This window comes from Phyllostomus hastatus, unplaced genomic scaffold (assembly GCF_019186645.2).
Source record: "Phyllostomus hastatus isolate PE091 unplaced genomic scaffold, TTU_PhHast_1.1 phas_scaffold_55, whole genome shotgun sequence".
Taxonomy (NCBI): Eukaryota; Metazoa; Chordata; class Mammalia; order Chiroptera; family Phyllostomidae; genus Phyllostomus; species Phyllostomus hastatus.
In genome coordinates this window covers 1,044,841-1,072,272 of record NW_025334035.1, presented here as the reverse complement: position 1 = coordinate 1,072,272, position 27,432 = coordinate 1,044,841, and the positions used below count along the sequence as shown (strand labels likewise).

Sequence of the window (27,432 nt, the reverse complement as noted above, 5' to 3'; positions counted from 1 at the left end):
ATCTATCTCCAAGACTACAGATTTGACCCCCACTTTTTGTTCAGAGGATGAATTCCCTAAGAGGGGTGTCCTGTGCCCACCTGACCCTGTATAGTGGGGAGGCTGAGCCACAGTGGGAGGTCTAGGGAGGAGACACCTAGAGACCCATCTGAGCAGCTCCTTCAGTTTCCCCACTTCAGGGGCAGCCCTGCCTCCTTGGCCAGGACTGCCCACCTCTTCCTCTCCTGCTCCCACTCCAGCAGAGTATTATCGAGACTATAAATAACAAAATTGTCCAAAGGCCTGAAATCCACGAACTTTGTACCAACTTTACTTTAATCAGGGCCCACTGGCAAACAGGCTAAGAACCTCAGGCCGGAGCAGCCCCGTGCTGGGTGCAGGCACAGGCCCAGGCCTCCCACGGAGGGTGCTGATCGCTCAATTCCCAGCCCTACCACAGGCACTGCCAGATCCCTGGCTGGGAGCGGAGATGTGGCAGGTGCAGCTCGGCCGGAGCCCCTGAGCCACAGCCAAAGGCAAGCAGAGGCACCGACACCATGGAGGCCAGCAGGAGGGCTGCAGCCAGGGCCCTCAAAAGTCCTCTGTGGAGGCCCCTGTGCTGGGAAGCAGGTGTTGGCTCTCCACGTCCTCGCTGTCCAGGGTCCCTGTGGAAGGAAAGCAGCTTGGCCAGTCCCAGAAGGAGCAAAAGGGGTTTGGGACCAGCCCCGGGTACAGTCTGTCAGGAAATCCTCTAGTTTCCATTTTCAAAATAAATTCCAGATCCAACCCCTTCTTCAGTGCCACCGTCATGGCCCCACCCTGTGGCTCCCCCTGATGGTGCAGAGCTTCCTGTGGCCTCTCTGCCTGGATGCCAAGCCACTACAGTCTGTTCCCAACACAGCGGCCAGAGTGGTGCTTCTGCAGGGTAAACCAGTTGCCTTAAGGCTCATTGCAAGAAATCCCACAGGGCTCCCATCTCAGAGCTAAGGCCATGGTTCTGGCCAGGGCCCCTCAAAGGCCCCTGTGCCCCGGCCCCATCACTGTCCACCTCGTCCTTCTTCCCTCATTGCCACTCCAGACCTGCTAGCCTCCTTGCCAGCCCTCAAACACAGTCCCACCTCAGGGCCTCTTCAGGAGCAGCTCTTCCCCACGGAGAGCTGCATGGCTCCCTCCCTCCCCTTCTCCAAATCTTTGCTGCAGTCTCACCTGTGCAGTGAGGACCTCCCTAAGCATCCTTTCAAAAACAGCAAACGGCCCCTACCTGTTCCTCTCTACCCACTTCCCTGCTTTATGTCTCTCCATAGCACCCATCACCTGAAACATACTCTATCTTTTGCTTTTGTTTGTTTGTTTGTTTCATGAATGCATCTGCCTTCTAGAGCATCAGCTCCATGGGAGCTTGGATGTGGCATTCTTTCTGCAGCATCTGCAACCTTGCCTGGCAGATGGTAAGGGCATAAGACCTATTTTTGAATGAATGAATGAATGAATGAATGAATGAACGAACAAACGAACGAACAGATGAATAAACTGGCCAGGGGCTCAGGGGTAGCCAGTGCTCCTTGCCCCTATGGGGTTCAGCCCGGACCTGGCATGGGTGTGAGGAATGGGGGTACCTGCGCCAGGCTGCTGGGCCTCAGCCTGGTCTCTCTCCAGGTGCAGTGCTGTCAGCAGAAAGCAGCCACCTCCCAGGGCAATGACAAAGGCACAGCACAGGAAGCTCTTCTGAAGGCTGAGGAAGCGCTGCAGGTAGGAGTCGGGGTACCTGGCCCGCAGGGCACTGGAGATCTGCAGGGGAGGGAGGCTGGGTCCACCAGGCATGCCAGGCCCACCAGGCCAACCTGCAGGCCTCACTGTGTACAGTTCCTCCCCAAGCCCTGCCCCACCTTGCACAACTCAAGTGCGACTGCAGCCCAGCCACCCCACCCAGCCTTACAAGTCCAATAAGGTAGGGGCTGCCAGCGTCACCCAGGATGTGGCCAACTGTGATCTGAAGTGCCTCTGCTGTCCCCCGGCATCTGGGCACCACCACTGACTGCAAAACACAAGAGCACCAGGGGAGCTCCCCAGGCAAGGGCAGTGAGAGGATGCCCCTGCCCCAACCTCCTGCTCCCCACTTGCCAAGAACCTGCCTGGAGGTGGGACAGGCAGACCAAGCGCATCAGATGAGAGGGAGTCCATGACCCCAGTGCCTGAAGCCTGCCACCAAAATATCAGGCCCCACTGAGGTTTGGGAAGACTCCCCTGTCCTCCAGGATGGGGTGCCAAGGCCCCTCATGAGGCCACCCCTCTTGAGGGTTTGCTCTTAAACTAGTCAGGGACAGGGCATGGCTGTGACAACAGAGATGGGGCTGAGGCCTTGTAGATCACAGACTCAGGCAGTAGTAGTGCAGGCTGGTGGGATGAAGAGTGGGTATGCACCCAGGAGCCTGCATGTGTGGGCATGTTGGCAGGAGAGTTCAGATAGCTTAGTCCTTCTCTCAGGAAGTTCAAGCCCCACTTGGCAGAGACCAAAAGCAGCTTTGCTGGAAAGGCCCACATAACTCCACAGAGGAGGATAGGGAGGTTAAAAACATGAATTCTGAAGCCAGAATGTCTGGGTTCCAATCCCAGATCCCCCACTCACTGGCTGTGTGACTTTGGGCAAGTTGCTTCACCTTTCTGTGCCTCAGTCTCCTCAGCCCCAAATGAGGATAACAACGATACCTACATAGAAGGCTATGTTCATTGTCATTCTTCATCTGGTGCCTGGAGGCTTCTAGGAACATCAGATGGAAAAAATATCCCATGATGCTTCTGGGCTCTGGAGCATGCTGTGCCTTCTGCCTGGCCAGCCTCCCCTCTCTGCTCCCACTGGACCATCCTTATTTGTCCTTCAGGACTGACCTTTGGGCCACCTCCTCTGAGAATGCTTCTCAGAGCTCAGGGACCTGCCCTCAATTCCCATAGCCCTTGTGTGTGCACGTCCCCCACAGCTGGGACGGGTTCTTCTTTGTCCACCTCCTCTTATCCCTACACCTGTCTGGGAGGCAAAGCTCCTGATTTCTCTTGGGGTCCCTGGGGTACAGCAAGGCACCAGGCACAGAGGAGGCTAGCTGAAAGTTGGACAACTAAATAAATCAAGTAGGACTGTCTGGGAGACTGGCCCCAGGAAACACCTTGTCAGAACACAAGATAGGGAATGGGGAGGGCGGGTGCAGGCGTGGAGGAAGTGGGGTTCAAGCAGAAGCCACACTTCCCATGGTCCCGACAGAGCAGCCACAGGGGAGCTTCCCTGAGATAAGGTGTCCCTAATCTGAGCCCATCAGAGAGTAATAACAATTAAAATAGTCACCAACATTATTTTATATTATGTATGTTTATATTTTATATTATTTATATGCATTTTATATTTTATATATATTAATCTATCTATTCAACCAAGCCATGAGGGAGAAATTAATATCATCCACATTGCACCAACAAGGAAACCCTCCACAGGGAAGGTAAGTAACTTGCTCAGGGCCACACAGCCAGGAAGCAGCAGGCTGAGCCCTGATCCCAGGCCTTCTCCCTCCAGAGCCTGGCCTTTTGACAACTCTGCTGCTATGAGCAAGGAGGAATCTTCCCAGCAACATTCATGTGTTTGTTCTAGAACATTTGGGAAACAGAGGGAAGGATAAAAGGACAAGTTCATCCCAAGCCCTGCAAACAGGTAACTGTGGAGAGCCTGGGGAAGGGGATTTTCCAGCCAGGGACAGTGAGAGCAAAGGTGTGCCAGAGGCCAGGGACAGGGAGCCACAGGGGGTCTGGTAAGAGGGGTCTTGTGGGTGGGCAAGACAGCGTGACAGGAGTCACTCTGGTGGGTAACAGTCCTGGGGTCACAGGTGCTGAGCCACCCTTTCCAGGTGCTGGGAAAGCTGGGCACACCCACCACCGCCATCTGCCAACAGGCCTGAGAAGGAAATGACCACAGCGCTGCACCTTCCCCAAGTGCTTCCTTCTCACCCCATAATTATGTGATTACTCACTAGGAGTTTGGGGGAAAAGGTCAGGGACTCCTACAGGCAGGGCCCTGAGTGTCCAAAAAAGTCCATTCAGGGGCCACGGCTGCTTGGACCCTCAGAGTGAGGTCCAGCAAGCTGGCCCCATCCTCCCCTCCCAGAACCCCAGCCAGCTGGGCCCAGACCAAGCCACTGCTGTGAGTTGTGAGAGAGGTAGATGTCCCCCAGCCTATCTCCATATGACCAGAAGGCCAAGGCTGGGCCCACCAGCAGCTGGAGAGCCCAGCTAGTAATTTTAAAAGTAAGAAGCTTTGGGTTCCCAAAAACCCAGGCTTGCTCTATTCTGAGACAAATACACCTTTGTTTTTTTTATTCTCCCTTCTTAGAAGAGCTGTTCCCTTTATAGCCTGGGGTCTAACCAGGGCCAACCTTGGGCCCACAGAGTTCACAGTGGCAACCACCTGGTGCAGACTCCCCAGCAGCCTGCCTCCTCAGTTCCCCACTCAGCCCTTACTTTCCCCAGCTACCTGGGGCGGGGGGGGCAGGAGGCAGAGCAGGGAAGCACTGAGATGGGGTCAGCAGAACAGGAAGGTGTTAACCCCCCAGGAGTGAGGGGGAAGTCTGCTGAGGAGGGGAGATGAGCCTGATGGGATTCCGGAGCCTCAGAGGACAGACCTGGGAGAAGGAGGGGGCTCTCCTTCTGCTCTACTCCCCACTGCTGGGGTGGGCCGAGCAGGCTCTGGGCCACCTCAAGTGTGGCCCAGACAGACAGGAGGGTTAGGAGGGAGCTGGACACTCCATCAGTAGGTTTAGGGAGGCGGGGAGTTCAGCCTGGGGACACAAAATGTCAGGCTTCCTGGGAGCCCAGCCGAGTTAGGGGGAGCTTGCCCAAGTGGGTCTGAGATGGGACTTGGCTGTGATGGAGCCAAATTTTCATTAACAGAGCCTCCAGGAGACAGGGGCTTCCCAGGGCTCGGGGAGGGAGCTCCCTGTCTGAGCAGGTGTGACCCAGGGGAGGGACCACACTAGTCAGAATGGTTCATGGACTGGAGAGTTGGCTGCACCAGACCAGTGATCTCCAACTGGAGGTACTTCTATATTAGGATCACACGGAAATTTCATTAGAAAGACAGATCCCTGGGCCCCAGCACAGGCTTACTGAATTAGATTCTGAGGATAAAGAGCCTGGAATCTGAGTTTGTGACAAGCTCCCCAAACCTGAATCAATAAACTTTGAGAACCACTGGACGAGAGAGAATCTGGCTTCTCTTATTTGTGGATGTGCAGATCAAAGAGAGCAGTGTTTCTGAGGCAGGACTGAACCACAGGCCAGTGGAGCCCTCGGGAACATTCACGATGCGGGTAGCAGGTATTAGCTAACCTGCCCCTACAGCCTCCTCACTCCCTGGATCTCGCCCAATGAGACCCCCTGTGCCTGAGGAGCAAGATGGGACCCTAACGCAGTTCCTGCCACACCCACATCCCCACACACTTCCTGTCCCTGTCCTGCTCCAGGCTGCTTCCCTCCAGCACATCCCCCCCCAACCCCACCCACTACTGACCCTCTCTCCACCTTCCTCCCCTCCCTGGCCCAGGATGCTGCTCCTGCCTCATCTCTGGAAGAGCAAAACCCTCTTCCCAGAATCTGCAGCCAACTCCACCTCCGGTCCTCTGTCCTCGGACACAGCTTCTTGTCTACCCTCCAGCTCTCCTTCTTCACCTCCCACTCCTCCCTCACCCTGCTCCCAGCTGGTGTCTGCCCCTCCACTCCACAGACTGGGTGCTCACAGCTGCCCTTCACCTGCATTTGCCCCAAGGCCACTCTCTGTGTGTCCCCTGTCTCTGTCAAGGAACTGAGCTCCAAGGACTGCAAGGTCCAGTTCCCACCAACAAAGGATCCAAAGGCAATCTTTTGTTAAGGGGCTTTAGGGAGGCAGGAGAAGGGCAGGAAGCCTTCCTGGGGTGATGGGTCCTGCTAAGCTTTGGGGGCTGGAGGCCTCCAAGCCAGGGAAGGAGCCCAGGGAGCCCCAGGCGGTCTGGATCATGGCCAGCTGGCCCCCTGGACAGCTCTGGCCAGCTCCCCAGCAGAGCTGGATGGGTCAAAGTGCGGCTGAACAGCCTCTTGGCCCCCCTACCTGCCCCCTACACCCTGTCACTACTCCCAGCACACACAGAGCTCTACAAAGGACCTGGCTTGCCAGGTTAATCATTCTTGCAAACACAGACACTGGGGGAAACATAAGCGCAGTCTTCACATATTTGTGGTGCTGTCACGTGGAAAAGAGAACAGCGCAGTGGGGGGCAGGTGGAGGAAGCTGTGGGGGGTGAGGGCAGGTTCCAGCTCCACCTCAACTGCCTGAGAGAACAGCTATGTTGGAGCCGGGGAGTAACTCCCTGTGCCTAAAAGTGGGCACTTCTTCAAAGAAAATGTTTGCCAGCACTTTCCTGCTTTCCCTTTTACCCAGGGCTTTCCTGCAGGCTCTCTTGCTTACCCTGCCAGGCTGGCATAATTACTCCCTTTTCAGAGACAAGGAAACTGAGGCCCAAGGCCATTCAGCAGGTCTGTAGCTGAGTTTGGGCATGAACCCGAGTCTCCTGCCTGGAGAGAGGAAGAGAGAGCAGGAGAGAGGAGGAGAGAAGCCCTGCCAGCCCTGTAGCCAATACACCCACCCAGAAGTCGAAGGCAGGGCAGGCCAGTCTACACCGCCATGCTGGGCCGTGGGGAGGAGACGGGAGGAGACAGAACATCTAGGCAGAAGGTGAGCGTCCCATCAACAGTGGTGTCCGAACAGGCCTTGTTGGCTAACTGAACGGCTGCATTTCCCCACAGCCCTTTCAAACTCAGATTCTAGGACTCCTGGGTATCTCTGGGAGATGGAAAATGAGGAAGTGGAAACCTCTGCATTGCTTTCAGAATCCCAGCCAGCACTCTGCGCCAGCCGCTGGGCCACAGCTTCACACGTGTCATCTCATTTCACCCTCACAATAACCCATAAGGCATTTCCATCCCCATTTGCCACACAGGGAAACTGAGGCTCAGAAACACCAAGTGACTTGCTGAGGTGACAACAGCAGGCTGAAACTCAGGTCCATTTCCTGAATCCAAGTTTGTGCCCTGCCACACCATCCTCAGGCCAGCCCTCAGCCAACTGCCAAGCTGCTCTGATTCCCTTGGCTTACACTGCTGCCAGGCTGCCAGAAGGCAGGATGAGGGCTCTTGGGGTGCTCTGAGGTCTGAGACCCTGTGTTATCCGCAAAGGCACAGCCCTTCTATATTCAAAGTCCTTCCTTCATGTCTCCTAGAACGAGGAAAGGAGGCTGGACTCTGGACCTAGCAGAGTCATGTGGTCAGGAGAGCATCAGGCCTCATTATAGCCTAGGACGTGGGAGTGAGTAAGGCCTGGCTCCACCTGGGCTCAGTGGCTTTAACCCTAAAGTCAGGCATCCCTGCCTATAAGCCCGGAGGGGAGGCCAAGGGGCCTGCTCGCTGAGAAGGAGTGTAGTCAAGAAAGAGAGTGGGAAGGAGGGAGCCCTGGAATCAAAAAGTTGCAGTTCTGGCTCAGTGTGCCTTTGCATACTGTGTGTCCTTTGTCCAGGCACCTGCCCTCTCTGAGCCTCCATTTGCTCATCTGCAAAATGGGGGTGAAAGTCAGAGGAGATATTTAGGAGTGTCAGGGAGGCCCCTGGCCCCAGGCAACTATTCAGTGACCTTGGTCCCTGATCCCAGGGTCTCCCTCCCAACTTCTAGGCCACCAAATAGCAGAACTCCAGCCTTGAGCTAGACAGACTCCAGTACCCCCTGCTCAAAAGGCCCCAGGTCCAGCCCCAACTCTGACTCCCCCACCTACCAGCAGGATATCAGCAACCACCGCCCAGTTGCAGGACAGAAGCAGCTCCCCAAGGGCCAGGAAAACCTGTTGAGACAGGGCAGCCGGGGTGAGGCTTCCTGGCCCTCAGCCTCTGACCCCTCCGAGCAATGTCTCTGCACGCTGTGGGTAGGGATGCTGGGGCTGCACAGAGGAAGGCCCCAGCAAGACATACTGGAGGCCAAAGCCTGGAACCGAGCTTCCGGTCCCGGCAGTTCAGGATGGGCAAACACTCCTCCGGGGCAGACTGGCAGCCATGACCCAGAGGACAGTGCCATCCCTGGGCCTGGGAACAGCACTGTCCCTGGTGGAGAGCCTCCAGGGTTCAGGGCTTGAGGTCACCCACAGGGCCCCAGTAGGAGGCAGCCAGGACATCCAGGCCACTTTTAAAGGTAGGGAAACAGGCTCAGAGAAGAGAAAAGCTCATCATTCCTGTGTTCCCCTAAGGCCTGTGTCTATTGTGTGGCCCCCTCCCTACCCCGATGTCTGTCGGTAACTGGAGGCCACTTGGGGCCTGTCTCTTCCAGCTCCCTGAACCCTCCTCCTCGAGCCAAAGGATTAGGACAATCCTCATTCCACTCACTCAAGAAGAATTTAATGAAGCAGCAAGGAGGGAAAAAAGTCTTAGTCATTCCTGGAATCACGGGGCTGTGCCCTGGGCAGCCCAGGCTCTAGCTCCCTAAGGCCCATGCGCACCCAGGGCAGAGGAACTGAGGGAGCACCACCTGAACACCTATTCTGTGCCAGGCATGTCCAATCTAGTCACCTGTCTAACCTCTTAGCCACCTCGTGAGGTAGATACCATTACACCCATTTCACAGATGAGACTGAAGCCCAAGGTCATACACCAAGGCACTTTCTGGCAAGCCCCTCACCCTGGTGGCTGGCCCTAGGCAAGGTGAGTGAGATTAAGCTGGTGTGGGGGATGGGGAGAGTCTCTATAGATGCCTCAGCAGTCACAGTGGCCAGGGACGCAGGCAGGAGGGAAACTAGAAGAAAGCCGAGGATGGAGAGGACCTCCCGGTGGAGGTGGTACTAAGGAAAGCCCTGAAGGATGGGCAGGATCAGGATGGGCTGAGAAGAGCCCCACGGCAATGCCAGCAGAGGACCCACGAGAACAGAGGGAAAAAGGCTGAAATGCAGCCACTGTGCTGGACGGGGCAGGAATATGACCTGTGTCAGGGAGAGAGGGCAGAACCCACCGAGGAGGGAGAGCAGCTGGGTGTGTTCTCTCAGCTTAACCAGTCCCTGGCCTCCTACGCCTGAACTTGGGAACCTTTTAGGGCGGGGTGGTTCTCTCTCTGGGCCTAGAACAGGGGCTGGGCACCCACAGGGGTGGAAATCAGACCTGCTGGCAGGCAGGTCTCAGGTGGGGCCCAGGCAGGCTGCAGACTCACATTCCAAGCTTCCTGAGGCCACGAGAAAGCCTGGGCTGGGCTCACACCTACCCTTCCCTCACATTCCAGCCACTTCCGCCTGGACTGCCAGGCCCTCCCCTCCTTACACCTCCAGCTTGTCACTACCTTCCCCCCAAACCATGGGGCACCAGCCATGGGGACCAGGGACCCACTGAGCACCCGGCTGGCGCTGCAGCCTTCCCCTGTCTGTCCCTGCCCCCTCACACCCACAGCACACACTGAAATACACCTTTTCCTTCCTCCTGCTGGGGCAGGGTGGATCCTGACCCCAAAATAGAGCTGATCAAAGGGAGGCTGCAGCCACAATGGGGCCATTCAGGCAAAACAAGCCGCCTGAGGATGCCAGGTTTCCTCAGACACACCTGGAAACCGGCACGACGCCACAAAATCCTCGCCCCCACACAGCGGTTTTGAGGGGCCGAAGGCCTGACCAGGGAGAGGCCGCCTCCCAATCCCATAATTACAGAGTCTCCTGAGATGGCTGCCCAGGGAGGGGCTCTCCAACAAAGGGGTGTGACCCCCTGGGGTGGACAGACCTGGCCCCACCCTGCCATGCTGGGTTGCCCTGGGGAGGCCACCACCCTCTGGGTCTTGGTTTCCCCAACCATATGACACGACAATCAGGGTGGTGATGCTCCGCCAGGCACCTCCAGAACCAACAGCCTGTGCTTCCAAAGCCAGGATCCTCGCCCAGCACTAGGCACTCCTTGTGTTCCCCACAGGTTGCATGCAAATTGGGTCTTAAATTCAGTGGCTTCCATGACCAATTCAGATTGGAGTCCCTCAATTACAAATGAAATGAACTAACCAAAGGGGCTGTGCAGGAAATAAAGTCACCATGAAGAATCTAGTCACCTGTTTAAAGCTATGCCTGCATGGTTGCTTCAGCTGCACTGTGCCAGGCACCTCCTGGGCACCCTCTCCTTGACAGCCACATCTCTGTCCTTACTGTGGCTGAGCCAGCTGGGATGCAGACCCCAGGCATAGACTGGCTGCCAGCAAGCTGCCAAAGCTGCTTCTCTGGGACAGCCTGTTGTGGCTTGGCTGGGACCAGACGTGGGCTGGGGGAGGCGGGCAGCTCCTGTGTGCCTGGCTCCCCCCACAGCCCTCCAGTCACTGACTCCTGTCCATTCTGCATCCTGAATGTCCCTCCAGTCAGCCCGTTCCTCCCCTCCACTGCTGCTGGCCTGGTCCGGGCCTCCCCTTCTCTCTCCTCCTTACCAGTTTCCCAGGCCCCACAGCACCACCCCGGCCCCCAGGCCTGGAGGGGACTTCCGAAAGGGAAATCTGATCCTGCCCTCGTCCCCTTAGCGCCTGTGCACGCTTCCCTGCACCCTGGCTCAGTCCCCTTGGGCCACAGGGCCTGGGAACACTGCCTGGAGCCTGAGAACCCTGTTGCCCCTCACCCTCTGGCCTTTTCCATTTCAGACTCCAGAGGATTTCCCCCTTGAGCTGGGGCAGCGCCGATGACTACCCCCGGCCTCAGTCACCCCTGACCAGAGAGGGGGGCACACACACACACACACACACCCGCTCACACTGTGACGCAGGCACTCATCCTCACACACACAGGCACACAAGCATGCACAGACACGTGCATACGCAAGACCTCACACACATGCACACAAGCTTCAACACACGTGCACAGTTATATATGTGCACACACTCATGGACACTTATAACCTGGGACACACACAAAACTCACACAACACAAATACACACACGTGCAGAAAACATGGTTGACATTCGAAATGTTAAAACTTGGATGGCAAAAGCACCAACCAACAAGACAGTGCCTGTGAACATGGGCACACACTTGCTGGGGGGAACTTGGTGAAAAACAGCCTAGTGTGTGCATGTGCATGCTTGTTGTCTCATAATATGGGCAGCACACCCATCATGTGTGTGCACACATGTACATGTACACAAACATGGTTGTACCCTCACACTCAAACACACAGACACTCATACCTTCACACACACACACACACACACACACCTCCCCTCAGGCACACCTGCAGGCACAGTAGGCATGGGAAGGAGCAGGAGGGGAGACGAAGCCCCTGCCCAGAGAAGGCTCAGTCCCTGTGGGGTGGAGGGGGCAGTGTCTTCCCCTCAGTCCATCTTAGTCTTCCAGTTGGGCAGTAACTGGTCTCTGGCCTGCAAAGAATGGACTCCAGGTCCCGGCAGTAAGGGAGAAGGCAAACATCCCCCATGTGCCTGTAGAGACTGGGGAGAGCTAAGCCCCAATCCTCTCCTTTCATGGACCGACTCCTCTCCCCGTGTGGCTGAGCCAGTCAAGACAAAGGCCCCAGGCACAGACTGGCCGCCAGCAGGCTGCCGCGATGGCTGGCACACTTTGCCCTCGGGCCTGCCAACCTGTAATTGCAGGGACTGGCTTCAGGGCACAAGGGCACCACCTGTTTCCCAGGGGCCAGCAGCAACCCAGTAGCCTGACAGGCAGGCAGACGGGGAGTGAGGCAGTGAGGGAGCAGAGCTCTGGTATCCTCCTGGAGAATTCAGCAGAGATTGTGGGCTCTCCGGGTGGGTTCCACTGCCCATCCAAGAAGAGACACCTGCTAGATCTTGGCAGGGAAGTGGGGCCTTCAGAGGAAGGGCGGGTGGATCTCTCTCAGTCCCTATGAGGCAGCCCCTGGCAACTCTGGTTACTCCAGCCCAAGGAGCAAGAGAAAAAGGGCTTATTCAAGAAGCCCCCCAAAGGGCTCAGTTGTAGGAGGCCTCCAGAGCTGGGGCACCTGAACAATCCAGCTTCCTATGCCTCCCACCCAGGGGCCAAAGAGCAGAATCCCTAGCCGACCCCAACTACAGCTGTAGTGGGCACGCCTCCTGGCTGATCCCAGCCAGCCACCTCGCAAGTCTCCCCCATGGGCACCAGGCCAGTCAGACACTGGGCCTCTGAGCCTGGTCCTTGTTCAGGAGCCTTCAAGGCTCAGAAGGACAGCATCCCCTCTGGATGTAAAGGCCCTGGGACAGCCAAGCTGGCTCTGCGCTGTGTGATGGTGGCCCTGTCCCTCCTTGGGCAAGCAGGAGACTCAGAGTTATGATCTAGTTTGGGCTGGAAAGGGCCTTAAAGATCATCTGGCACAGCGCCTGTGCTGAGATAAAAGAATGAAATTGCAACATAGACTTCCTTTCTCCCCCACCCCGAAAGTAAAAAAAAAATAGTAAATCAGAAAAAGTTGTTTTTTACCAAAAAAAAGAACAAAACCTAATGAGATAAACATTAAATATTGGCAGACAAGGGGGAAAAAACCCCAGACAATTCAGGACTAGAGTAGAGCATATGGCCCTTCTCAGCTCCAATGCCCAAAACTACTCTCCAAAACCCCCGTACCAGAGGGAAAAAAAACAGGGAGTCCTTAGTCCCCATTCCTGACTGAGAACCAGTAGGAAAAGCTGCTGGGGAGAATGGATGAAAGTGCAGAAAAATGAACAATGGCTCCAGTTACTGACACCACTCACGGCCACTCACAGCCCCCATCCCAGGAGGAGATGTGCCCTGTAATTAGGTACAATGTGGTAGAGCATTTACCTAAATCCCAGAAGAGAGAAGAGCACAGGTGTTGGAACAAAGACTCCTCACTGCCTCACCTGAGCCCTGCAATTCCCTCAGGCGACAGAAAACCTACTGCTCGGCTCTCAAACTGCAGCTCCTTTGAAGAGAATGGTCACAAAGAAGGCTGGAAGAGAGTCAAGAACAGAGTCACCCACACTCCATCAAAGCACATCTGGTATCTGAGCAGAGTTGCTCAGGCCCAAGTCAGTGGAAAGTATTCAGCAGAGAAAGAGAGAGATGAAGAAAGGGAAAGAAAAGAGGAAAGGAAAGGAGAGGAGAGGGGGAGGGGGAGGGAGGGGGAGGGGGAGGAGGGGAGGGGAGGGGAGGGAGGGAGGGGAGGGAGGGGAGGGAGGGGAGGGGGAGGGGAGGGGAGGGGAGGGGAGGAAAGGAAAGGAAAGGAAAGGAAAGGAAAGGAAAGGAAAGGAAAGGAAAGGAAAGGAAAGGAGGGAGAGAAGGAAGGGAAGGATTGGGAAGAGAAGGGAGAAAAGGGAAAGAAGAGAAGGGAGGGGAAGGAAAGGGAAGGGAAGAGAAAGAAAGAGAGAAAGAGGAAGAGGAAGAAGGAGGAGGAGGAGAAGGGGAAGAAGAAGAAGAAACCACCAACCTAGAAGATAGATGATAGGAGAAGCAGCAGAAGAAAATTCCTTATAATTGCTTCAAACTACATTGAATGTTTATTCAAACAAGTAAGAGTTCAAAGATAAAATGAAACCACATAGGATGAATTGTAAAGGGATATAAAAAACCTAAGGAAATAAATGGGGGGGACAGCAAACAACATTACAGAACAAATAAATTATAAACAGCTAGAAACAGAGTAGGTATTAATGAAAGTAGACTTAACTGATACAGAGCAAAGACTTAATATAATCTCACTGACTGGTGATCTTTAAAAACACACAGAGAAGAAAACATTAGAGAGAAGTAAGTGATATGGAAGGCAGAAGAAGCTGATCAGACTGGGACTAGTGTGCGGCCAGCAAGGCACCTGAGGCAGCAAATGGAAGGAGCTGCTTACTCTCGGGGTACACCAGTGCAGAGTCCAAGCCAGAGAGTGAGCCCCCCTTAAATGTGTGCCCTCAGTGCCCTGCTTGCCTCACCCTAGTCCCAGCCTGGAAGATGAGCCAACCCAAGTGAAAAAATAAAAACCAAATAAACACACTTAAATATTCAAGGAGACAAGGGGAAGGAGGACACTCAGTACTGAGTCAGCAGGTAAGAACATTCCTAGGAAGAGATTTTGTCATGATACAGAATACTTAATACGGAGCTGTAGCCTAGCTATGGTCAGCTCCGGAGACCCCTGCCTCTGGCTTCCTCGGCCTTGCCTCGACTGCGGCTGTAAGACACCATGAAGCCGAGGACCCAGCTGGACCATGCTGGCTTCCTGACCCACAGAAACTGAGAGGTAATATGTGTGTGTTGTCTTAAACGGCTAAGTTTTAGGATGAGTTGTCACATAGCAAGAGATAACTTACACACTAGCTAAGCTATTGAATTTCAAAAATGAATAATAAAATCTTCAGGTATCCAGATGGAAAAAGTGACTCAACATTGAGGATTTTTAAAAAATCAGGCTAACTTTATTCTCCATGGCAGCATCTGATGCCAAAAGACAACAGAGCAAATGTTTGCAAAGTAATGAGGGAAAGAAAATGTGAGCCAAGAATATTATACCCAGTTAGATGTTGTTCAAGTAAAACATCAAAGAGAAGACAATGTCAGACATAATGAACCGAAAGAATACAACCTCTCTACCCTTCCTGGGGCCACATGGGGCGGGGGTGGGGGGATGGATACAACTACTTAACCACAAAAATCAACCCAATTAGCAGCTGAAGCAAAATAAAGAACTCATGAATAGAGGATCTACATAAACAGACAGATAATGAGCATTGCATCCATTTCAGTCGGGGACTGAAACAACTGTCAAACAACTATAAGAATTGTGCTCAGAGAGCAGACGGTGAGTGTTATAAATGTAGAAAAAGGAAAACGAATAATATAACTAACAAAACTCTGGGGGCTGGGAAGAGAAGAAGCAGGCAGCATGAGAAGCCCAAGTTATCAAATTAATGTGAAGTTAAATAATTCCTGTGATTTCACTTCAATTTCTTCAGGTAAATCTATAGAAACTAATTAAACATATTATATGATTCCATTTACATGGAATACCCAGAATAGGCAAGTCTATAAAGACAGAAATTAGATTAGTGGTTGCCTGGGGCTGGGATGAGGGCGGGCTGGGGAGAGACTGAAAGTGGGTGTGAAGTTTCTTTTGGGGGGATGCTCTATTCCCAGACTGCCGTGGCCACGACCGCACAGCTCTGCGAATACATGAACCCCCACTGGATTGTGTGCTTTAAGTGGGTGAATTGTACAGTACGTGAATTACAGATCCACAAACCCATTTTCAAAATTGCACTACCATATGACCCCAATTTAATGAAAATATTGGTAAGCACACAAGTCTGTGTGACACGTCTAGAATGACAATCACCTGATTATATAAAAGTGGACGCAAATAGGCCAAGATATTAAGAGAAGTTAATTCTGAAAGATGAGAAAATGGGTCATTGTTGTTCTCTTCTGTGTGCTCTTCTGTCTTTGCTTTTGTTTTTAAAATTTCTCCCAGATAAAAATGGAAAGGGCATTTGGTGCAGGGTGGTAGGTTGACTCTGTGATCCCAGTCTCGGCGCCGCCCATCCCCCGCCTGCGGTGCCCCAGAGCTCAGTCCTCCGTCCTCTCCTCTCCCCTCCCCATGCTCACTCCCTCCTGGTCTCCTCCAGCCCCACGGCTTTAAATAACCAGCCCAGGCTGGTCTCCTGAACTCCAGACTCATCTAGATCTAACCGCCTCTTAACATGTCCAGTTGGCTGTCCTAAGAGGCATCTTAAATTTAACGCATCTAAAATTGAATTGCTCATTTTGCCCCTCTAAAAAGACAACAACAAAACCTGCACCTCCCTCAGTCTTCTCCCTCTCAGTGGACGCCGACTCCAGGCTTCCTTCCGACCTCGCACACTCCCGCCTTTGACACACACGCCACACCCAACCTGGCAGGAAATCCTGTTGATTCTACCTCCAAAATATCCCTATAATCTGACCACTTCTCCACACTTCCTCCATAACTGCCCTGGTCCCAGCCACAGTTAGGAATGTGTCCCAATTGTTTTCCCTGTTTCTGTCTCTGTCTTTTGTTCTATCACCAACACACAGGAGCCAGAGAGACCCCTTAAACCATGTGGTAGGCGTTACAAGATGGCCCCCACTGGATCCTGCTTCTCGGCAGTCATGCTCATGTACAGGGCCCTTCCAAGGTGAAACTGGGCTGGCCTTGCACCTGGCTTTGAGCAGTGGATAAGGTGGAAGTGATGCTGTGCTGTTCCTGGCCTAGGCCTTAAGAGACTCTGCAGCTTCCACGTTTGCTTTCTTGGAATGCCGCCCTGACATTGTTGTGTAAGGAAGTTGTCTAGCCCTGGCCAGTGTGGTTCAGTGGGTTGGGCATCGCCCCACAAACCAAAAGGTCACTGGTTCAATTCCCAGTCAGGGCACATGGCTGGGTTGTGGGTTTGGTCCCCGGTTGGGGTGTATACGGAAGGCAACTGATTGATATCAATGTTTTTTTCTCTTTCTCCCTCCCTTCTCCTCTCTCTAAAATCAAAATTAAATTAAATTTTTTTAAAAAAAGGAAGTGGTCTAACCTAGTGGAGGCTGAAAGGGCACATGGAAGAGCACCAAGGACCCTGCAGACAGCCAGACCTGAGTGAGGCCTGCTCAGGTTCCGGCTCCGACCATCCTCCAGGCGGAGGAAGCCGCGTGAGTGAGCACAAATACACAGACTGGTCAGGCAACCCACTGAATCTCAGGAAATAATAAGTCATTGTTTCAAGCCACTAAGTTTTGGGGCAATTTGTTGTACAACAGATACCCGATACATCCATATGTCAGATAATTTCACGTCTGCGCTAGACATCTTCTAATGGCTTCCCATTTCACTTAAACTTGAAGCCAAAGTCCTTACATGCATAGGGCCCTACACAATCTGCATCCCCACCGCCATTACCCCTGACCCCCGGGCCCTGCTCCCCCTGGTTTACCCCATTCCAATCACATTTCCTCAAACACACTGGCCGTGCTTTGCCCTTCACGGCCTTTGCACCTGCTGCCCCCTCTGCATGGAGTGCTCTTCCCCACTCCGCCACCACAGCCACATGGCTCCCTCCCTCACTTGCTTCAGATTGCTATGGAAGTGTCACTGTCTCCGTGAGGCCTCGCTGGCCACCCTGCACAGCCCGTGTCCTTCTTCAAGTCCCTTCCCTGCTCCTTTATAGTCCACAGCACTCACCCCCATCTAACACACCAATTATTTTACATGTTTATTTCATTACATACATATTTTTGCCTGTTCCCCTCACTGGTGTATCCCCAGAGCTGCAACAGAGCCTGGCACACAAGAGGTGTGTAGGAAATACTTGGTAAGTAAGAGAACACTGCCACTCATCCAGCCACCTCTCTATGACCTTGCCTCTGCCCCTTGAGGCCTCTGCTCCCGCAGCCTGGGAGACCCAGCAGGGGTTTGAGGTGAAGACTGGACCCCAGGGTTTCTCACCTGTGAGACCAAAAGAGCAGCATGGAATTAGAGACCTGCCCAGGCAGGGGATGGCCCCCATTTGTGGGGGCTTCATGGCCACGTGCCCGGGTGCTCCCTGCCACCATGCTGGATGTCAGCAGGACCCAAACCGCAGAGGAGGAGGTGCCCTTGGGGCACTATGGCAGGTTGTATTTACCCAGAATACCCACTGCGATACTTCCACATGCTCTTTAGATCACCGTTAGTCCCCACCAAAAAGCTGAATATATTTTCTCTCCCCTCAGATCTGAGTGAGACGCTGTGGCTCGAGCAAAGAGCAGAATGCCATGAAAGTGATGCTGTGTAACTTCTAAGGGTAGGTCATAAAAGGCGATACGGCTCGACAGGCGCTCTCTCTCAGGATGCTGGTCCTTGGAACCTGGCCACAATGTTATGAGGAAGCCCAGGCCACATGGAAAGGCCACAGGCAGCTATTCCAGTCAATGGCTCTAGCTAAGGTCTCGGCTGATAGCATCAATCTCTGACTTCCCTCAGCCTTAGATGATCCAGCCCCATTCTGCCTAGTTAACGCCCAGTGGGAAAAGGTAAGTTACCCCTACCCCCAACCTTGCCCAAGATGCAAATTTGTGAGCAAATATGTGTTTTTGTAGTTTTAAACTGCTAAGTTTTATCCATAGTAACTAGAACAAACACAAAAGTTCATTTAGTTCCTGAAGGAAACCAAGAGGTAAGTACTAGCACTCCCATTTCATAGCTGAGCAAATCGAGGCACAGCAGGGCCGAGATCTTACCCTGGCTCACAGAGCTAGTAAATGAGAAAGCAGGGACAATGTCCAGGTCTTGCAGACACCTCAGTGAGTGCTCACTCCCATCCCCAACTCCTGCCCTCCCATCTGGACCACAAAGCCCACCCAAGGGGTGACTACCAGAGTTCAGCAATGTCCTCCAGCAACCGGGACAGGACAGTGGAGCCCCTGCATTGGGCTCCATCCCTCCTCTGTGTACAAACCCCTTCTCCTCTGAAGGACAGACACTTTTGGGAAGAAGGCCAAGGAAGAGGGTGTGAGCCAAGACCTGCTGTGCATGTCTGGATCCCAATTAACAGCCAAAAAGTCCACCTCCTCTGCCAAGGGGACTGGCAGGAGGGAAGAGATAGAACCCTCTACCGGCAGGTGGGCCACAGGGCAGAAGCTCCCCCAGGGAAGGTCCCAAAGCTGACTTTTTATGCTCAAGAAACCTCATTGCCCTGAAAGAAACAGCATGATTTAGCCACCAAAACCCCTCCTTGCCACACAATGCAGCTACAGCCACAAAAGCAATGGAAGAAAAACTATATTCAGCTGCAGACACATGTGCACACACATCCCACACAATTACCTGCATGCCCTGATACACGCTCACACACAGACATATTTACAAAATGGCACACACAGACACACTTATACACACCATGCACATATAGAATGAATATACATGTACATACAGTATACAACATACATAGAGCATGACTACACCGGTACACACAAGAGCACACAGCTACACTCCTATTCACAGGACTGAATGTATTCACACTTAGGTGCATGCGCACACTAGCACACATGCCCAAATTCCCATGGGCTCTTCCCAAGGATATCTTGGGGCCCATTAGTCTTCCCAGGATTTACCGAGACTGTGCAAGAACTTTGGTTGCTGGTATCCGAGGAGAAGTGTTAAATGGATGGATGGAAGAGGCTCTAGTGACTCTTCCTGTTTTAAAGCTCAACATAAGCCAGTTCCTCAGCCCCTTTAGACAGACACCTTTCTGGTGTTGACCCTCATGGGTTCTTCAAACCTAGTGACATCTTTCATGGTGGCCTGCAGCCAGTTCCCACCCATTGAAGTTTTAGGGCTGATGTCACATCTCCTGGGCCCTAGACTCCGGTACCTAACTCTCCTCTTGGAGGGTTGACCTCCTAGCACAAACTCAGAATATACGAAACCATGCTGCCGATCCTAAAAAACAAACAAACAAACAAACAAACAACCCCCTGCTGCTCCTGCCTGCTTCACTATCTCAGTTAATGGTGCCTCCCTCCTTCCCCCTGCTTGGGCCAATATCCTAGAACTCACCTTGGACTCTTCTTCCACACACCACATTGAATGCATCAGGAAATTCTGGTTGCTCTCCTTTCAAAGTATATTCTCTCCATCTCCACTACTTCCGAGGCCTGCAGCTCCCCCCTGGGCTTTGGCAGTAGTCTGATTTTCTCTCTGCTTTTGCCCTTGCCCCCCAAGTCTATTCTCAACAGAGACACCAGAGTGATTCTATGAAGCATAAGCCAATAATAGAAAAACAATAGAGAAAGTCAATAAAACCAAAATTTGGCAGCCAAATTGACAATTCTTCAGTTAAACCAGCCAAGGATAAAGAAGTGAAAACTCAAATTATTGAAATCAAGAACAAAAAAAGGAACATTACTACTGACCTTAGAGAAATGAAAAGGATTAACAAGGGAATATACTGTGAACAAGTGTATGCCACAAGTTAGATAATCTAAGTGAAATGTACAAATGCCTAGGAAGACCCAAACTACCAAAACTGACTTAAAAAGAAATAAAAAATCTTAATTGACCTACAACAAGTAAATATTTAGTCAGTAATCAAAAATTCTCCACAAACAAAAGCCCAGACCCAGATGGCTTCACCAATGGATTCTGACAAACATCTAAAGATAGATTAACACAAGTGCTTCACAAACTCTTCCAAAAAGTAGAAGAAAACACATTTGTCAACCCATTTTATGAGGCCATCACCCAGAAAACTACGGACCAATATTCCTAATAAATATAGATGCAAAAATCCTTCAGGAAATACTAGCAAGCCAAATTCAGCATCACATAAAATTGATTAATCCAGGTGTCTCTCAACGCCAGGAGAGGGCTGGTTCCAGGACCCCTGCAGCTACCAGAACCCATGAATGCTCAGGTTCCTTATATAAAATGGTGTAATATTTGGATATAAGCTACCCACATCCTCCTGTATGCTTTATTTTTTAAGATTTTATTTATTTATTTTTAGAGAGGGAAGGGAGAGAGAGAGAGAGAGAGAGAGAGAGAGAGAGAGAGAGAGAGAGAGAGATCAATGTGCAATTGCTGGGGGCCATGGCCTGCAAACTAGGCATGTGCCTTGACTGGGAATGGAACCTGTGATGTCTGGTTCACAGCCCATACTCAATCCACTGAGCTACACCAACCAGGGCTATTTATTTAGTTTTAAAGAGGGGGAAGGGAGGGAGAAGGAGTGGGAGAGAAACATCGATGTGTGAAGGAAACATTGATCACTTGCCTCTCACAGGCCCCCAACTGGGGACCTGACCCACAAGCCAGGCACCTGCCCTGACTGGGAATCAAACCAGTGACTTTTCAGTTTGCAGGTTGATGCTGGACTCTCTGAGCTACACCAGTCAGGGTCCTTCTGTATACTTTAAATCATCTCTAGATTACTTATAATACCTAATACAATGGAAATGCTATGTAAATAATTGCTATACTATATTGTTTAGGGAATAATGATAAAAAAAAGTCTGTACATGTTCAGGATAGACACAACCATTGTAGGTCTAACATAGTACAGGTCAGCAACACATAACATTCTTTATCCAAACATTTCTGTTTGAGATTGGTGGAATTCTCGGATATGGAGGAGGGCCGACTGCACACCACAGCCAAGAGAGGATTTATCCTGGGAATGCAAGGTTGGTTAAACACAAATATCAATCAGCATAACACACCATATGAATAGAATAAAGGACAGATCCCATGCTTATCTCAGTAGATGCAGAAGACATAAGCCAGATCTCCCACTCCTCAGCACAAAACCCCTGTCTCACTCTCAGTAAAAGCCGATCTCACCTGAGGCCCACAAGGCCCTACATGATCCAACCCCTGTCACCTCTTTGTCCTCTTCTCCCGCTCTCTCCTCACTCTCCCCACACTAACCACAACATCCTTGCTGTTCCTTGAATCCACCAGGTACACTCCTGCCTCAGGGTCTTTACAGTTGCTGTTCCTTCTGCCTGGAAAACTGTTCCACCAGATAGCCACATAATTCACTCCTTCACCTCCTATAGGTCTGTACTCAACAACCACCTTCTCAGTGAGGCCTCTCTGGTTACATTACATAAAATTTCAGCCCTCTCCCCACAACCCCATACACTCCCTATCTCCCTTCTCCACTCTGTTTTTTCTAAGCATTGGTGATGATCTAAAATATTGTGAAATGTACTTATGTAGCTTGCCTGTTGTCTATCTCCCCCAACTAGAATGCACACTCCTTAAGGACAGAGATATTTCGGTCTTTTTTAAATCCTCGTCTGAGGGTATGTTTATTGATTTTAGAGAGAGGGAGGGGAGAGAGAGGGGTGGAGAGAGAAACACCGATGTGAGAGAGAGACGTCGATCAGCTGCCTCCCACATGTGCCCTTTCGTTGTGTGGGATGGCACTCCAACCAACTCAGCCACCCAGCCAGGGCTATTTCAGTCTGTTTTATCCACTGCTACATCCATAGCATTTAACTAGCATGCCACTTTATAAGAATTCGATAAATATTTGTTGGCTAAATAAATGATAGCAAATAGCTAGTCACCCAACCATTCACCCAGCAAGCAGTGATACCCCACCCACCCCAAGGGCCTGGTGTTTTTACCTTAGGTTGGAGTGCTAAGAAAGATCAAGACCACTCTGGGTCCTGCTGGGAGAGGGGTCCGAGTATAAGTAACCATGAGCCAAGGAAGACAATGCTAAGGAGCATCGAGGATGGAGAGAGGGTCAGGCCTGCCCATCAGGGAAGGCTCCATGGAGAGATGGTGCTCAGCCTGGCCTGTGAAGGCCCAGAGTGATTCGGGCATATGGAGAAGGGGTGGGGGTAGAGAGGAGAGAGGGAGGCCCCAGATGTGACAAGCATGCGGCGTGTCCCGAGAATTGAGAGGGGACCTGCACGGGAGGACCACCTGGGGATAAGGCTACTAAGATTGTCAAGACAGCTTGTGAGGATGAAGAATTCGACTTGGTTCCAGAGGCACCAGGGAGCCATACAAGGCCGTGGAGCAAGGAAGGTCCATGGTGTCACTCTGGCCTTGTGGGAAGAATAGATTGTGGTGGGTGAGCGGGAAGGTGAGGAAACCAGAAAGGTGGGTGGCTCCCAGAACAGTCTTGGAGAAAGAAGGTAAGGCATGAGCTAGGAAAGGACAGAGAGGCCTGAGAGAAGAGGGTAGGTTGGAGGTATTAAGAGTTTTATGACCATGTTGGGGGGAAGGGGCTGGAGCCTGAATCTCAAGTGAAAACACTCAGGTGGACTTCAGAGGAGCAGAGGAGCCGTGGAGGCAGGCGTCTGTCAGGAGGACCACAAGAGCCCCCCACTTCTGGAAGCTGGAGTTCCACTGAGGGGGCTCCGCACGCTGGGCATCGTGCCAGGGCCAAACACGAGCCACAGGAAGGAGAGGCTTCCCAGCACTGGGAGACTGATGCATCCCGGCCCCACATGCCTTCCTGTCCTTAGGCCCCTCGCCCCGGGGCAGGTCTAGAGAAGAGTTTCTCCAGCTGGCTTTGTCAGCCAAGACACAATGTCATTGCTAGATGAGCCATCCAGCCTTGGAAATGTGCCAGGCTGTGGGAGGGGGGACAGCTGTGTCCCCAAAATACAGCCAAGGAGCCGCCTCCCAGAGCCAACCAAGACAGTGGCAGAAGCAGAGCTGGCGGGGTTCCGCAGCCCCAGCAGATGAGCAGGCACAAGCCTTCGAAGGGGCCTCCATCTGCCTGGGCCTCAGCCTGCCTGCAAGGTCAGGCCCATTCATCTCCTACAGGCTGGAGACAATGGTCCCAGTCACCCTTCTGCGCTCTCAGCCAATAAGCATTAAGGCATTTATTGGCGCCTAGTGTATGCACGCTCTCTCCCCCACATGGGTGACAAGCATCAGTACAGCATGAAGGACACAGACTTTATTGTCTGCAGGGCTGAGTTTGAGTTTTGTCTGTTCTGCTGTTTGTGTTGCGGTCTCTGGGCCTCAGTGTTCTGATCTGTCAAGTGGACACAAGAAAACCCCCTCCTTGTAAGGGGGTCATAAAGACCAAACAAGAGCAGAGGCAGAAAAGAGTGCTAACAGGACTTGTCTGTTCTCCAAGAATGTCAGCAGGAGCCCAACCAAGGCTGAGGACTCAGGTGAGAAGCACCAACCTCAGAGAGGCGCCAGACACCCTCAGAGCTTACAGAGAATGGGAACTGTCCTGTGTGGCTCCCAGCTTCTATGGAAGGCTGGAGTCTTGGCTTGGGGAGGGTTTCTTTGAAGAATGAGAGAGCTGAGTGAGGGGCCTCAGGCAATCCCCTCACAGACAGGACAGTGCCTGCCAGGAAGGAGACTGGCCTTTCTCCCTGGCTGGACACCAGTGAAACTCTGATCCTCCTGCCCTGGGGCCACCTGAGGGGCATCCACCAAGGGCAGCCTCAGGGCATCCTGAAGCACGCCACCTAGCACTGGGAGAACATGGCCTAAAGGGTGCCAGAGGGAGCAGCCCGCAGGGCCCAGTGAGGAGAGAGGGAGGAATGGGGGCAGCTTCACTTCCTGAGTTCACCTGGGGAGTTAAATGGACAGGGTGCCTCTTGGGGAACACAGAGTCTAGCAGAAAGGGTTGGAAGGGCAATACCTGAAGAGGAGCAGAGGGGAAGATCCGTGAGGACAGAGGTGGCCATGTCATCCGCGTCAAGGACTTGAATATGCTGAAGCCAGAGCCACGGGTTTGAAAAACCACAAAAGCGCCCCCAAGAGAGGAGTTAGCCAGCATCTGGGCACCTGCCACACAGAGGGCACTGGCAGTCAGCAGAAACAACTCCCATTTTCAGTCATCCTTCCTACCTGCCCAACCCCGGAGGGGTCAGGATCTTAGGGGGGAGCCGTGTTGGGGATGAGGGACAGGGATAGAACAAGCAGAACAGAACCCACTAGAGCTAGCCCTCTCCCACTCTCTCCAGTGCAATTTTCTGGGCCTGGATAGAACCCTTAGGGAAATAGAACCAAAGTTTTGATTTAAATGGGACTGGCTTTTAGTCCATGAGTGTGACTGGAAAAGCTATGGGATCTGGTCACTGGCGGGAGACCCACCCAGACTGGTAGGAGAACAATAAAGCTGTTACTGATTTGCTTTCTGAGTCGTCTGCTCAGTGAACCGGCACACAGGTGAGAGGCATCATGTTCACAGCAGGGGGTCCCCAGGCCCTTGGGACCAGGGGAGGGGAAGGGAGGGGAGGGCAAAGGAGGAGAGGGAAAGAGAGGGGAGTTCAAGCCTGTCTGGCTGGGGCTAGGCTAGAGTCATCTTCCCAGAATCAGTGGCCCCTTCCCATTGGGTGGGACGGTCGGGGCTGGGGCTTTGGGGAGGCAGGGACGCTGCTGCACATGTGTGTGTGTATGTGCACACAGCCTCACCCATACACCATGGTGCCTGCTGGGCCCCAAACATGCACTGAGCCCAAGTGGAAACAGTGAATTCAGATGCAGACAGAGTAGTCTGGAAAGGCATTTGCAGGAGGTGGCCTTTGATTTGGACCTTGTGGAAGGAGAGGGACTTCCAGATGCACAGAAGAGAATGGTGCCCCTGGCAGAGGGAACAGACACGAGCAAAGGCTGGTAGCTGTAAGCACCTGTGGCCGGTACAGTCAGAGTGTGATGTGCATGAAGAGATGTATGGGACATGGATCTGGAAGACATGGCACCTTTAAAGCAGTGTCTGCACTGGCTAGAACCAAGCTGGGCCTCACTTTCCTCACCTGTAACCTGGAAAGGCTCACCCTATTTCTTCATGTCCTGGGAATAACTGAGTCTCATTATCTCCAATCAACCAGGGGCTCACAGGATACACTTTTGAGTCAGAAAAGCTTAGGCTCAAATCCCAGTTCTTCCCTCTCCTAGCTGTGTAATTCTTGGTAGGCCTCAATTTACTCATCTGTGAAATGGGGATAGCAAGCTCTACCTGAAAGGACTGATACACATGATGTACGTAGAGACCTGGCACAGTGCAAGCCTACCTGAGGCAGGAGTGCCCTACCCACTGCATCCCACCCCACCTCCGATGCGGCCCTCACTTACATAGGAAGCCAGAAGAGTGGTCGGAGCCAGGGTGAGAGCCAGGTAGAGACAGGGCGCTGCAGCAAGCAGACTGGAGGCACAGATGAGAGGCTCGGCCCGCGGGTGGACTTTCTTGTACCTCCTTGAAGCCTCTGCTCCCAGGACAACCCCAACGATGCCAGTCACGACAGTCAGTGCCCCAAAAATCAGGCTAATGGGAAAGGGCCCAGAGGGGTTGGTCAGTGGGTGGGATCAGGAGAGGGATCCAGCCACCTGCCCCTGTGTATGATCTAGTACCCAAATAAAATGGGGCTGTGGGCCCCTTCCCCTGCCTCCTTGGGAGCCTGATCAGGGAACCTGGTGCTCTCCCTCCTCCATCCCCTTCCCTGCCTCATCCTGGGGATCCCACTGGCCAGGTGGTGATCTGCTCAGCAGCCCAGTTCCCAGCCTCCCCCAGCTCCAGGAGCCTCCAACCTCTTACCACACAAAACTATCCCCCTCAGAAATCTCAATCCCTTGCTCCCAGTCTGACCCCACTCTCCTAATATTCTGGCCCCCAATGCTAATGGGAATGGAGGCAAGGGAACATTTATTTACTGAGCTCCTCTGACACGCTCAGCTCTTGTCTAGGCATTCCACACACCCTCCCTCCTTGAATCCCGCCTGCCACTCTCTGTCCCTGAACACCTCTCACGCAGCCCCCTGCTGATGTCACTACCTCCCCCACAGACTCCTGGACCTTCCTCAGTTCTTACGCTTCCCCTGTGGAAACCTGTCCTTCCAGAACAACTTCTGTACGGTCCCCAGAGGGTGCTTTCTAGAACATAGAGCTGACAGTCCCCCTGCTAGCCCCAGGCTGAAATTCTCCACCAGCTCTCAAACATCGGCCAGATTTGGTGCCAGCCCGTGGCATACATGGCCCTTCAGATCTGACCCTGGCTGACCTCAACCCCAGCCTCCAGCTCCATCCTCCTCTGCCTCCAAACTAGTTATTGGGCCCACTTTACACTTTTATTCCTCCATCTTGGTGCCCTTCACTACTCTTCCCACCTACTGAACTCTTACTCGTCCTTCTAGACCCATCACAATGGTCTCCTTTTTGGAGATGCCTTCCCCTGGCCCTTTGCCAATTCCTCATGCCCTTCAGTTCCTATAGCAGCTTCTGTGTCTCTATCATCAAGGTGATTACTTACTACCTGTGAGTTACTGGAGAACAGAGACCGGCTGTCTGGAATCTGTGCTGGGAGCATAGAGCCTGGACCGCAAGAGATACATGTTGAGCAAATGAACTCATTGAGCCCTCCCAGAATTCCAAGGTGGGCAGATGAGGAAGGTTAGGCTGAGAAAGGTTAAGGTCAAGATTACCCTGCTCATACGTGACAGAGACAGGATTTAAATTATGTCTTTGTCTCCTAGTCTATCCTACTCTGCCAAGCCTCCTATTAACGGATCTCAAAAGGGTACTGAGACTGACCGACGTGCACTCTTGAAAACGCAACTGTAACCAGGCCCTTTCCAGTCCTGGTGGCTCCCCGTTGTCCTCAGGGCATGCTCATGGCCAGCACTGCAGACTGGCCCCTGCAGAGCCATGTAACCTCCCCTCTCTTCTCCATCCCTCCCTCTGCATGAATGACTGGGAATTCTCTAAGCTCACCCTATGCTTTCTAGCTTCCCTGCCTTGGTCCACCCCCTTCTCTTGGCTTCAAGTACCACTCCCCACCACCACCTTCTCTACCTGGCCAGTATCCCCTCCCAGACCCAAACATTTCCAAAAGTACATAGGATGGCCAGGTGCCCTGCTATTACCTCCATGGAGGCTCCCACCAGGGTATAAGCACATGACAGATACAACACTATGGTCACTGACAAATTGAGTGTCACAAAAAAACACCTCTCCTTTAAACAATGTCTGTAAAATGTCCAT

The 27,432-nt window shown here is 52.7% G+C and overlaps 1 protein-coding gene across 1 annotated transcript in view; it reads right to left on the bottom strand.

Moving 5' to 3' along the window:
* Nucleotides 1–297: 297 nt before the first annotated feature.
* The window catches only part of SPNS3 (sphingolipid transporter 3 (putative)), a 41,515-nt gene continuing 14,380 nt past the window's right edge, over nucleotides 298–27,432 (bottom strand). Inside the window, exons 8-12 of the mRNA XM_045824498.1 lie at nucleotides 25,530–25,719; nucleotides 7,811–7,876; nucleotides 1,916–2,014; nucleotides 1,596–1,767; nucleotides 298–644 (exon numbers count right to left, since the gene is read on the bottom strand). Of these exons, the coding sequence (XP_045680454.1) occupies nucleotides 571–644; nucleotides 1,596–1,767; nucleotides 1,916–2,014; nucleotides 7,811–7,876; nucleotides 25,530–25,719 (601 nt within the window). The 3' untranslated portion in view covers nucleotides 298–570. The remainder of the gene's footprint in view (nucleotides 645–1,595; nucleotides 1,768–1,915; nucleotides 2,015–7,810; nucleotides 7,877–25,529; nucleotides 25,720–27,432) is intronic.